Raw genomic sequence first — 13524 nt, 5'->3', positions numbered from 1 at the left:
GTTAAGAAAGTCATGGCACACGCTTGATTTCATTAGTTTTAACGGAAAATTGACGGAAATAACTGAAAGTGTTGAAGTTTTGAAACATAAGGGACCAAATGTGTTTTTTATAAATATGGAGAGACCAAATATGAAGTCAGTGAAAACTTGAGGGACAAAAACTGTATTTTTCCCTAACTAATCAATGTTGCTATTGGCCTAAAACAAAATCCAAAAGAAAGCACCTAATGGAAGCAATTAGGGTAATGATACGGCGTCGTTTTGAAGGAGATTAGGGAGTAGTTAATTTTAGTGCCACGTCATTAAGTATAGATAGGGTATTAGGCCTAGTTGATAAGTCGGACTGGAAAAGTGTTAAAAGTTACTACTTTTTTCAATGTAAATATTTCCAATTCTGCAGTGTAAGATTTGACCAAGTGAAGTAGGCATGTTACTTTTTTTGTGTGAACTATGCAGCGGAAATCAAGGGAAAGAAATTGGTGTTTTTCACTCTTCGTCACAGACAAACTTACCTTTTTAACTTGTCCCCTCTAAAGAGTTGACTTTTCTACTCCCATTTCCCAATACTTTCTCTCTCTAAAACTGATTAAAGAATGAGGAGCTGCAATTTAGCAAACCTAATTATTATTTATTACCACTACATTACTAAAATTTGAACAAATCTCCACAAGAATCCTCTGTCTCTGTTTCTACACTTCTAATTAATTAATTAATTAATTAATTAATATGCCTTGAGACAAACTCCACCTCATTCCTCTGTTTTTCTTTTCCCTTTGACTATCTGTCCAAATTGGTACTGTCTAATCTTGACTTTGCGGTCATTTTTTTCTTCTTGTTATGAAGCATTAATTGATTTTTTATTTATATATTTTACTTTGCTTAAAATTGCAGTCATCTTCTCGGATAAATGTAATAAACTTTTTTTCTTTTTTTAAGGATAAATTGATTAAGGTAATATTCGACTGTCAAATTTGTAGCTAGTGTGGATGTGAGACTTTTTCTCGAACCTTTCCAGGCCAAAAAAATCCCCACTTTTCATTTTTCAAACACCTAAAACCTACACCTACACACACACATGTGTAATGTGTATTCTTTGACTGTATATCTATATTATATAGAGAGAGAGAGTTTATTAATTAGTTATTCGTTTCTAGTCCCTTATAATAAAATTTAGTGTGAATAATTTATGTATATATAAATGTTGTACGTGTATATAAGACAAAATGTGAACCAACCCACCATCTCATATCCACACACTCCAAAGTGGAGAAAGAAGTAAACCAAAAATCAATCAATCCCACTCCCACTAGTACTTACCATTACCAATTTCCCTTCAATCTCTTCTTCACTTTCTCTCTCTAACCTCTCTCTCTATACTTACTCTTTGGCTGCCATATTTCAGTACTCATGGACTACTTTAGGAAGAGTGGGCAAATTCCAGCATTTGGTGACTGGGAAAACGCAAATGATTTGCCAATAACTCAGTATTTTGAGTGCGCCAGGCAGGCCGGCCTCCTCCGCTGCAGCTGCTCCGGTGAATGCGCCGCCTCTTACATCAACAACTCTGCCTCTTGGGGCGGTGACGGCGGCGGTGATCTTTACGGATTTGGTTTCGAGAAACCTCTGCCTCGCCGGGATTATAATGCTGTTCCTCAAACAAAGGTCGGTTTTTTTTACACCGTTTCAAATTGTTACACTGTGCGTGTGTTTTTGTGCGTGTGTGATAATTTGGTAGGGTACTTTGTTTTAGGATCGAGGCATCTTTTAATCGGGGGATTCGATGCTACATCTGGTCTGGTGATATACACTAGATGCTTTATTACCCTTGATCTGCACATAGTCACAAACCCATGTGTATGTGTGTTTACTGGGCAGTTAACTCCATCAACGGTTAAAAAACATTTGATGTATATCACATAGTGTAGCATCTAAACCCCTTAATAATTCTTGGATTGGTATGTTTACAAGATAATAGTGTAGTATCACATGATTTTCGAAATTGGAATAATATTTCACACATTATTGTACTACAATTTTGAGTATTAAGAATATTCTTTAAGGTATTCTAAATTATTTTAGCATTTTTTATTTGACAAAATGGACTTCACTCGTATAAATTTTCTATTTTCGCACTTTTCCCCCCTAAAAAAAAATGATATCCCCCCTTCGAAATATTATTTTGATTGTACTTTGCCCATAAGCCAATTTTGGAAGGCATTGTGCAATAAAAATAACATTTTAAATGGGCAATGTGCAAAAAAGTAGTGTTTTTAAGGGGTAATGTGTAACAAAAATAACATTTAAAAGTGCAACGTGCAAGACAAAATACTCAATTCCGATGAATATCCATCGCAGTTTTATTATCGGGGCAATGTGCAACAAGAATAACAATTTGATGGGAGACATTCACTTTTAAATTTTTTGAGGGGTTAACGTGCGAAAATTAGAAATTTACAGGGAGTGATGTGCAATTTGCCCTTGTTTATTTATGTCCCCGCTTCGGCTATGCCATTGCAGTATATAGAAATGTAATCCGCGATCGTTTCGGAGAACCATGTATAGAGTACAATTTCCAATCTGAGTGCACTCCTTTTTCATCTGATTTTTGTTGAAATATTATCTGTGGTGATTGATGTATATAGTTTTAATATATTGCAGGTAAAAGTAACAAACTATGGTTATCAAAATCCCAAGATGCAGAGAAAGCAAGTTAAGGTTCGCGACTTAATGGACCAACCGAGAAAACAGCCCTTGTCCGATCAGAAGACGAAGCATTATCCGAAACAAAGTACAATGTCTCGTAACCTAGTCTCGCAGAAATCCTCGACTAATGTCAAACCGGTAGACGAAGACCTTTACAAGATCCCCTCCGAACTTCTCGAAAATTCCAAACGAGTAAGTTAAATTCAATTCCCTTTTGATTTCTCATTTTAGTTTACTCCATGTCAAATTAAAAATATTGTATTTTATTTCTTCCGCTAGCTGATCGATCTCTTCTTGTTTTTCGTGCAGAAAAAAATGCTAGGGTTCTTCTCGAGATGCATGGTTCCTCCTTGTGCAGCATGAGTTCGAACTCGAACGTTCGATCAACCATTAATTATTGCATGCTGCTGCAGATTATCAAGACAACTTATAGCCATCTTGTAGATGTTGCCACTAATTATATATAAGCTGAACTGAAAACCACTTAATTATTTAGTATCATGATATGGAATTTCATTAATTATAATAATGCCCAGACTCTGCATGTTCTGTATTATTAATTAATTGCCAAAGATGTAATGGTAGGGAAATCATAGAAACCTTCAAAATCTCCAAACCTTAAACATGATTTTGGAAACGATGGCCTTCAACTTCGCTTTTGATTATAGTTTTTTTTGTAATTTCAGAGCTTAGATCAAAACAGTGTTAAGGTCAAACGTCTGACAACTAACAACGAGTGTCACATTGAGATAATTTTTCAAGTAATGAGGGGCAAATCGATGCAATCTAGAGTAGAAGAGGGTAAAGTGATACCGAGCCAAAATACAGAGGGAGTAGAAATTACCGTAAAATTATTTCAGCATGCGTCAAGGGTGCATGTGTAATTTACCTTAAGATTCAACAAATCAGGGTAATTACAATCACTCCCTGAGGTATGGTCAAATTATAAAAAAAACTCTCATGTTTGGATAATTACAATCACCCATCAATTATAAATTTTTTTACACGTTCACCTTTGCAGTTTCAAATTTAGTAGAATTTTCAAGATTATATGGATTATTATCATTTTTATACTCGTTGATCCTATTCGAACTCCACATTTTGAATAAAGATGATCATAATATGTGTTTTTAAGCTTGTATATATCAAATTGTGGTGCATCAGAAACTGTATTTTTACTCAAAACGAGTATAAGCTAGAGCACATTTCACGAAATTTGGTGGAGGTGTAAGAAAAAAACATAGTTAATAATCCAAACAAAAATGGTTTTTTCTTAAATTACCATACCTCGGGGCTGATTGTAATTTACCCAACAAATTATCCAAAACCTTTTAAGCCCATTCATGATTCAACCAACCACAGTTCTCCCTCTCTAAGTTGAACTCTTGGCTTATGCAGCTCTTGTTTCTCTTTCACATACCATAGACCAGTTTCTGAATCAGAATCACCACCACCATTATTCCATTTCTAATCATCAGAACCAACTTCAAATTAGATCAATCCATGAATACACTATTTTCCTGCAATTACTTTTCGAAGATTTCCCGCACAAATTCGTCAACAGTTTGGAAGAACGAATTAGGGTTCTAGCAAATCAAGCAGAAGACATGATTGAACGCTTCATTTCGGAACAAATCCGCTTAGCTCACGGTTCGAACACATCGCCACCGCGATTCAAATTTATATCCTGTATTGTACGGGTAAGCAAGTACAATCAAAACCTCTGTTACGATTTTGATTTTCACAAGCTGGAAAAATTAGCTACGGAAATCGAGGCGGTCGCTACGGAGGTGATGGAAATCACGAATCACCTCAGATTTTTCAAAGACACGAGAGCCGTTGATTCTGGTGATGCTGGCGCTAGTTCTTCGTCATCATTAACAATTGCATCAATCCACAGGAAAAATGCCCAAGTTTTTGGTTTTGATGGCGATTTGCTAGCGATAATGGAGCGGCTTTGCGGAGAACCGTCGAAACTCCAAGTGGTCCCAATAGTTGGCATGGGTGGTGTAGCAACAAATTCTTATCTGCGATTTAGACAAACAAGAAAAACTTGCACAAATATAAATTTATTGAATTAAAATAAAATATTGCGGGTTACAAACTCTAATTTAATCCTCTGATTCTTCTCTCAAGAATAATATGCGTTTGACTTTGAATTTCGGAGTCGGGTCGTTGACTTGATCTTCTCCGGATTTGATTTGGATTTGAATAACGTCTTCCGAGGGTCTTGCGACTTGAATCTCGGATCGAACGTTGAACTTTGACGGGTTTTGACTTGAAGATCTTGGAGTTCTTGATGGGTTTGGCCCTTCAATCTTGATTTGTTGAACTTTGACGGGCTTTGACTTGAAGATCTTGGAATTCTTGATGGATTTGGCCCTTCAATCTTCCTTCGATCTTGATTAGTTGAAGAACGCCCTCGATTTGATGAAGAACACATTGAATTTGAATTTGATGAAGAACGACTTGTATATTGCGGAGAGAATTTTCTCCTACGGGTTTTCTTCTTCTTGAGTTGTGTTTTGAATTGTGTAGAGAGGGTCCCTATTTATAGTGGTAGAATAAGAGTCCTACTTAAAGTCTACTTGATGACGTGGCGCGATTTGAGTGGCTCTCTTTAAATTGATATTTATCTCTTATAACTTGGAAGAGAAGAAATAATCCTATTGGCCAATAATTAATTGATAATTATCTCCATGACTTATTTTGCAAGATAAATTATAATCTTGGGATTCAATTTAATATAATATAAATTATATTAAATTTACGTGTCTACAAATGCCCCCTCGAGACTTGTTCACGGACAATGCATCTTGGAGTGAATGAGTTTCGATAATTGCTCAACTTCAATCGCAGCTCGATCTAGCAAAGCACATATATCTTTTGAAATCATGACTGAACTTAGAGAGATTCTAAGTTGCCTACGTACCCTATAAAAGGGATCAAGTCATAACATAGTTCAAAATATATCCTTTTGAGGGATGTCGTGCAGAGTTTATACTTGATGATGCTAAAGTTTAGATTACCTGGGGTAGTGTAGAAAATGTATTGGGAGAACAAAGCGGATCAGTAGCTTCACAACTTGATGATCCTGAGGTTCCTGCGAGATGAACACACGTGAACTAAGCCGGGGGTTGATCCGGCGGAAACCCCTCCGACGCTCAAGTCAGACGTGCTGATAGTGGAAATAGTCCAGAGAATACAGTTGATAGTATTACTCAGTTAATAGGACGTACCTTATAGAATGAGTTAAAATGTGTATTTATAGCTTAGTTGAGATTGTCGGGCCCAAACCTTGCTTGAAGGTGATTGGGCCTCGGTGATAGTGGTCTTCGATACTGGGCTCGTGGCCCAGTAGGTAAGTAAATTGTAGGCCCATTGGGCTAGCCCAATTAGGCATATCATTAAGCCCCCCATTCTCGAGTCGATGTGGGGGCCATGTTGTGATGGGTCTCGGATCGTGTCGAGAGTAAAAATTGTAGAAGTCGATCGTTGGCGTATGGCCTAATAGTATGCGAAAACGCGTTGGAGCGTGTGTCGGAGGGGTGTGAATGCGCGTTGGCGCATAGCGCGACAAAGTTACCGCGATATAAGTTAATTGAGTCGTCGGTTTTGTCCCGCGACGATGTAGTAGCGAATTATCTCCTCGTGGGAGTTCTCTTGTCGCGGGGTAATAGTGTTGATCGAGTTATCTCCTCGTGGGAGTTGTCTCGCGATAATGTAGTAGCACGGATCAAGTAATCTCCTCGTGGGAGTTGTCTCTGGGGTAATCGAGTTGATCGAGTTACGTCCTCGTGGAAGTTGTCTCACGATAATGTAGTAGCACGGAGCTAGTATTCTCCTCATGGGAGTTGTTATTTTTCGTCATTTTCAATGTTTTGACGCGTTGCTTGTATGTGTTTACATATAGCCTTCTGCGTGATGTACTTGAGGAGGGGATCAGGCTCTCAAGATTTTTATATGGGGATCGTGCCCTTTGTTAGACCTCGTGGGTCGTAAGTATGTTTGGACCGTGGCCACGTTTTAATGAAGGACCCATCGAAAACAAGTAGATAAATTTGAATAATCAATCTGGCCAGGCTATATAGATTCCCATAATATTTCTAAGTGTTTCTAGGGTCGTAATCGTGCTATCTTGAGCTTGCGATTATATATTGAATTTCGGGCGAGTTGTCTCCTTGTGGGAGTTGTCTCGCAACGAAGTTGTAGAAGCATTGGATAACGCGCGACTGAGGAGCGTGCGTATCGAGGTCGCTCTGAGCGAGTTGTCTCCTCGTGGGAGTTGTTTCGCGCCGAGTTTTATTACCGAGCGAGGTAGCTCTTCGTGGGAGTTGTCTCGCTGTGTGTTGTAGGACAGAGCGAGTTGTCTCCTCGTGGGAGTTATCTCGCTGTGGGTTGTAGGACCGAGCGAGTTGTCACATCGTGGGAGTTATCTCGCTGTGGTTTTGTAGATACGAGGGAGTTGGCTCCTCATGGGAGTTGCCTCGCAACGGGTTATAGGACGGAGCGAGTGGTCTCCTCGTGGGAGTTGTCTCGCTGTGGTGTTGAGATCCGAGGGAGTTGGCTCCTCGTGGGAGTTGCCTCGCAACGGGTAGTAGCATTGAGCGAGTGGACTCCTCGTGGGAGTTATCTCGCTGCGGGTTGTATTACTGCGCGAGTTGGCTCCTCGTGGGAGTTGTCTCGCAAGCCCCCCACTCTCGAGAGGATGTGGGAGCCACGTTGAAAAGGGTACCGGATCTTGTCGAGAGTAGATCGGTGTTGTAGTCTTGCGTTAATCGTTGGCATGGTGTGGAGAAATAATTTTTTTTTTCTCCATTTGATAGCGAACGCAATTTGGTAGGTGCGTTAAAGAGCTCGCGCAATTTGGTGGAACGCGTTGAAATTCTCATGCGATTTGGTGAAGCGAGTCAAAATCTACGCGCAATTTGGTGGAAGGCGGTGAAAGTTGTGCCCAATTATGCGCCAAAATGATGATGCTAAAGTTTAGATCACCTGGGGTAGTGTAGAAAATGTATTGGGAGAGCAAAGCGGATCAGTAGCTTGACAACTTGATGATCCTGAGGTTCCTGCGAGATGAACACACGTGAACTACGCCGGGGGTTGATCCGGCGGAAACCCCTCCGACGCTCAAGTCAGACGTGCTGATAGTGGAAATAGTCCAGAGAATACAGTTGATAGTATTACTCAGTTAATAGGACGTACCTTATATAATGAGTTAAAATGTGTATTTATAGCTTAGTTGAGATTGTCGGGCCCAAACCTTGCTTGAAGGTGATTGGGCCTCGGTGATAGTGGTCTTCGATATTGGGCTCGTGGCCCAGTAGGTAAGTAAATTGTAGGCCCATTGGGCTGGCCCAATTAGGCATATCAATACTCATGTGGACAAGGAGAAACATTTGCAGTTTAAGCTCGTGCTGAAGGAGCATTTGACTTGAATTTGTAGATAGTTTATGCTCGTATCAAGGAGCCTTGACTCGATTTCAATATATAGATAGTTTATGCTCGTATCGAGGAGCCTTGACTTGATTTGGATATATAGATAGTTTATGCTCGTATCGAGGAGCCTTGACTTGATTTGGATATATAATTTATGCTCGTATCAAGGAGCCTCGACTTGATTTGAATAAGTAGAAAGTTTATGCTCGTATCGAAGAGCCTTGACTTGATTTGTAAATAGTTTATGCTCGTATTAAGGAGCCTTGATTTGATTTGGATAGTTTATGCTCGTATCAAGGAGCTTTGATTTGATTTGAACTTGTAGACATTTTAAACTCGTGTCAAGGAGTGCTTCATTTGATTCGGACATGTAGACCTTTTAAACTCGTGTCAGGGAGTATTTCACTTGACTTGGACTTGTGTACCTTTTAAACTCGTGTCAAGGAGTGCTTCATTTGATTTGGACATGTAGACCTTTTAAACTCGTGTCAAGGAGTGTTGATTTGAACTTGGAGATGTAGACCTTTTAAACTCGTGTCAATGAGTACTTCATTTGATATGGACTTGTAGACCTTTTAAACTCGTGTCAAGGAGTGTTTCACTTGATTTGGACTTGTAGACCTTTTAAACTCGTGTAAAGGAGTATTTAACTTGATTTGGACTTGTAGACCTTTTAAACTCGTGTCAAGGAGTGCTTCATTTGATTTGGATATGTTGACATTTTAAACTCGTGTCAATGAGCATTTCATTTGATTCGGACATGTAGACCTTTTAAACTCGTGTCAAGGAGTACTTCATTTGATTTGGACATGTAGACCTTTTAAACTCGTGTCAAGGAGTATTGACTTGAATTTGTAGACATTTTAGACTCGTGTCAAGGAGTGTTTTACTTGATTTGGACATGTAGACCTTTTAAACTCGTGTCAAGGAGTATTGACTTGAATTTGTAGACCTGTTAGACTCGTGTCAAGGAGTGTTTTACTTGATTTGGACATGTAGACCTTTTAAACTCGTGTCAATGAGTGCTTCACTTGATTTGGAGATGTAGACCTTTTAAACTCGTGTCAAGGAGTCTTTGATTTGATTTGACTTGTCATATTGCATAGGATGTTGTTTCTTCAAAAGACTTGCCCCATCCTCATGATCTTCTTGTTCTTCTTCAACATGTTTTTCTTTGAGCTGATACGACTTTTGGAATGAAGGTTCTTCGACTTCATTTGCAGTTATGCTCAATTCCATATCATGTGCTCGAGTGGCCAACTCTTCAAAACTTTTAGGTTGAATTCCTTGAAGAATATATCGGAGTCCCCATTGCATTCCTTTGATGCACAGTTCAATAGCTGATGTCTCGGGCAGTCGATCCTTACAATTAAGACTCAAATTTCTCCAACGGTTGATGTAGTGGATGACAGGTTCCTTCTTCCATTGGCGGGAATTGGTGAGCTCAATCATGCTGACTGTTCTTCGAGTGCTGTAAAAGCGGTTGAGAAATTCTTCCTCCAAGTGCTTCCAACTATCAATGAGTTTGCCCCCAAATGAATGTACCAATCAAACGCGTTGTCGTTGAGCGATCGGACGAATTGCTTGACGAGGTGATCTCCGTACGTCCCGGCATCATTGCAAGTCTCGACGAAGTGTGCCACATGTTGCTTGGGGTTGCCTTTGCCGTCAAATTGTTGAAACTTTGGAGGTATATAGCCCATTGGCATCCTTAGATCATCAATCCTTTGCGTGTATGGCTTGACATAGGTTGATGGAGACTTCGAGCTTCCTTCCAACTTGTCTTTGATGGTTCCACTGATCAGCGTCATCACTTGATCTACAAGAATCATTCCTTCTGGAGAAACTTGAAGTTCTTGAGCTGGAGCCTTCTCGTTTTCAATTGGTTGTTGCTTTGTGGATGTCTCGACTTCGTCTTGAACCTCTATCTGATTCTCCACAGCTTGACTAGCATCGGCTTTGTCCATCTTGTTGATCAACTCGGCAATTTGAGAATCTCGCTGTTGAACATGCTTTGCGAGTCCCTCAATGGCCTTTTTTAAACTTGCAATTTGCTCCTCCATGGTTGTAGCGTTTGTTGTCATGACGGATGCCACCTCTGAGTAGCTTGATGTTGAACGAGGCGTGGGCTGTGAAATCTCTCGTTTTGAACCTTCCACGTCTGCGCTTGTGTTGACAAGAGGTGGTAAGCCTTTCTGAATGGTTTGAGGCGTCGAGTTAGTCTCAGAGGATGCTTGCAACTTCTTAGCCATACTCCTTGTACCTAAGCCCACACTTGATGAATCTGAAGTAGCAACACTTCGATGATCTTCGATGATCTTCGAGAGAGACAAGAGATGAGAGGTAGAGATGTCCCATCGGGTGTGCCAAAATTTGTAGCAACAAATTCTTATCTGCGATTTAGACAAACAAGAAAAACTTGCACAAATATAAATTTATTGAATTAAAATAAAATATTGCGGGTTACAAACTCTAATTTAATCCTCTGATTCTTCTCTCAAGAATAATATGCGTTTGACTTTGAATTTCGGAGTCGGGTCGTTGACTTGATCTTCTCCGGATTTGATTTGGATTTGAATAACGTCTTCCGAGGGTCTTGCGACTTGAATCTCGGATCGAACGTTGAACTTTGACGGGTTTTGACTTGAAGATCTTGGAGTTCTTGATGGGTTTGGCCCTTCAATCTTGATTTGTTGAACTTTGACGGGCTTTGACTTGAAGATCTTGAAATTCTTGATGGATTTGGCCCTTCAATCTTCCTTCGATCTTGATTAGTTGAAGAACGCCCTCGATTTGATGAAGAACGCCTTGAATTTGATGAAGAACGACTTGAATATTGTGGAGAGAATTTTCTCCTACGGGTTTTCTTCTTCTTGAGTTGTGTTTTGAATTGTGTAGAGAGGGTCCCTATTTATAGTGGTAGAATAAGAGTCCTACTTAAAGTCTACTTGATGACGTCGCGCGATTTGAGTGGCTTTCTTTAAATTGATATTTATCTCTTATAACTTGGAAGAGAAGAAATAATCCTATTGGCCAATAATTAATTGATAATTATCTCCATGACTTATTTTGCAAGATAAATTATAATCTTGGGATTCAATTTAATATAATATAAATTATATTAAATTTACGTGTCTACAGGTGGTATTGGTAAGACTACTCTTGCTCGAAATGCTTATCTCGATCCCTTAATCATCGAGTGGTTCGATGTTCGTGACTGGGTAACCGTATCGCAAGATTATAGCAAAGAACAAATTCTTTTGGGTCTGCTCGAGATCATACCACATGTCATCCTGACTAATGTGAGTAATGAAGAGAAAGTGTACAAAATCTTGAAGGGTAGGAAGTATTTGATTGTAATGGATGATATGTGGAGTACGAAGGTTTGGGATGAAGTGAGGAGGATATTTCCCGATGACGATAACGGGAGCCGAGTCGTTTTACCGACTCGGCTTTTGGATGTGGCTGCTTATGCCGATTCTTCTAGCCCTCTTCACGAGATTCGACTCATGGATATTGATCAAAGTTGGGGTTTGCTTCAGAGTAAGGCGTTCGCACCCGGAGAACGCTGTCCTTATGAATTGGAGGACATTGGGAAAAAGATTGCGGGAGGTTGTAGAGGATTGCCTCTCGCAATTGTTGTGATTGGAGGACTTATTTCTACGGTGAGTAGAACTCGATCTTCGTGGGAGGAAATTGCGGAAAATGTAAAATCGGCCATTAATTCTACGAAAGATGGGCATATTGAAAAGATATTGTCTTTGAGTTACGCCAACTTGCCTCATCATTTGAGGCCGTGTTTATTGTACATGGGTGCCTTTCCAGAAGATCACGAGATTCGTGCCTCGAAGCTCGTCAAATTATGGGCAGTCGAAGGGTTTATAATCAAATCAAGTGTATCTAAAGGCTTTGAAGAGATGGGTGAAGAATACTTGGAGGATTTTGTGAAGAGGAGTCTCGTGTTGGTTTCCGAGAGGAAATCTAACGGGAAAATCAAGAGTTGCAGACTCCATGATGTTATTCGGCAGTTGTGCATTGGAAAAGCAGAGCAAGAGAAGTTTCTTCTACATGTTACGGATAGAAAAGTTGAAGAAAAAAACACAATACAAAATTATCGCCGCCTATGTATAACTCAATTTGATTTAGGCTGTCTCGGAAAAATCCACGGCTCGACCACTCGTGCCATTATATGCTTCTCACGACCGACAGATTCTCCGCCACAGAATTTACGACATTTGAAATTCCTCAGGGTGTTGGATTTGGTGTACGATCACCTCAACTTATACTACGGTAATCAAATTGCGTGGCTTCCTTCTCAAGTGTTTGAGTCATTTCACTTGAGGTACGTTGTCTTCAACTTTCCATCGACACCACGTGGCTATATGTATAAGAAAATTCTAGAAGGCATGTCAAGCCTTCGGAATCTTCAAACATTGATCGTTCTTTCAGGGACGAACAAGACATGTAAAGTAAACTTACCATTTGAAATCTGGAGTATGCCACAGCTAAGGCATCTCGTATGTAACTACTTTGGTCAGTTACCAAATCCAGATCAGGAGAAAGAAACCACTTGTGCTCTAGAAAACCTGCATACACTTTCGGCGGTGACGAATCTTTTATGTTCCAAAAGCATCGTTAAAATGATTCCAAACGTTAAAAAGTTGGGAATTATTTACTACGAAGAAGAATGTGACCCTCAAGACTATCACTTGGAGAATCTTGTACTTTTCCATCAACTCGAGAAATTGAAAATAATCGTGTCGACTCGGTGGACGGAGGTTAATCCTATTTTTCCTTTGACGCTCGAAAAGTTAACCTTGAAAGGTTGGGGATTTTCATGGGAAGATAGGATGAGGGTTATCGGTTCACTGCCTAATCTTCAAGTGCTTAAACTAAGAGATTGCAATTACTGTTGGAACCAATGGGAGACAAGTGAGGGGGGATTTCTTGAGCTGAAATATTTACTAATTTGCAATTCTAATCTCAAGTATTGGATAACTGAAACTAGTCATTTCCCAAGGCTAATAAGCCTTGTGCTGCATAATTTTCGGTATCTAGAAGAGATTCCTGACGGTATTGGAGAAATTCCGACACTTGAACTGATCGAGCTGAAGAATTATAGAAAAATAAGGGATTTTTTCGTAAATAAATATCACATCAGGGGTAGTTGTAATTTACAGTTGAGATTATTGTAAAATTAAAAGCAAATCTACATGTACTTGGTGTTATCTTACATAAAGTCAACGAGTGTGGTTGACTCTTCAGCAGCCCGTTAGTTGGCTTCTCTCTGCTTACCAACCAATAGCTATATAGAAGAAGTAACAATGACATTATAACATTATTATATTATGTCATGTACGGATTATAATGTATGAACGTAGC

The 13524-nt window shown here is 39.6% G+C and overlaps 2 protein-coding genes across 2 annotated transcripts in view; both read left to right on the top strand.

The window, feature by feature from the left end:
• Positions 1-13350, top strand: part of LOC105955303 (putative late blight resistance protein homolog R1B-16) — a 53425-nt gene extending 40075 nt beyond the window's left edge. Inside the window, exons 2-3 of the mRNA XM_088820168.1 lie at positions 4066-4707; positions 11284-13350. Coding sequence (XP_088676294.1) covers positions 4311-4707; positions 11284-13337 — 2451 coding nt within the window. The 5' untranslated portion in view covers positions 4066-4310 and the 3' untranslated portion in view covers positions 13338-13350. The remainder of the gene's footprint in view (positions 1-4065; positions 4708-11283) is intronic.
• On the top strand, positions 1186-3259 carry LOC105955483 (ubiquitin hydrolase). The gene is made up of 3 exons (XM_012979211.2): positions 1186-1662; positions 2659-2895; positions 3013-3259. Exons 1-3 carry the CDS (start codon positions 1408-1410, stop codon positions 3064-3066), a joined length of 546 nt encoding a protein of 181 aa, XP_012834665.2. The 5' UTR covers positions 1186-1407; the 3' UTR covers positions 3067-3259.
• Positions 13351-13524: the final 174 nt, after the last annotated feature.

This window comes from Erythranthe guttata, chromosome 6, assembly GCF_056151865.1.
Source record: "Erythranthe guttata isolate IM_541 chromosome 6, IM_541, whole genome shotgun sequence".
NCBI lineage: Eukaryota > Viridiplantae > Streptophyta > Magnoliopsida > Lamiales > Phrymaceae > Erythranthe > Erythranthe guttata.
Note: the sequence above shows the minus strand (reverse complement) of the source record. Positions and strands in the feature narration are given on the sequence as shown.

Coding starts and splice junctions, on each gene's coding strand:
- LOC105955483 (XM_012979211.2), top strand. CDS start 1,408: ATGGACTACTTTAGGAAGAGTGGGCAAATTCCAGCATTTGGTGACTGG. Junction 1,663..2,658: donor ATGCTGTTCCTCAAACAAAG/GTCGGTTTTTTT, acceptor AATATATTGCAG/GTAAAAGTAACAAACTATGG. Junction 2,896..3,012: donor TTCTCGAAAATTCCAAACGA/GTAAGTTAAATT, acceptor TTTTTCGTGCAG/AAAAAAATGCTAGGGTTCTT.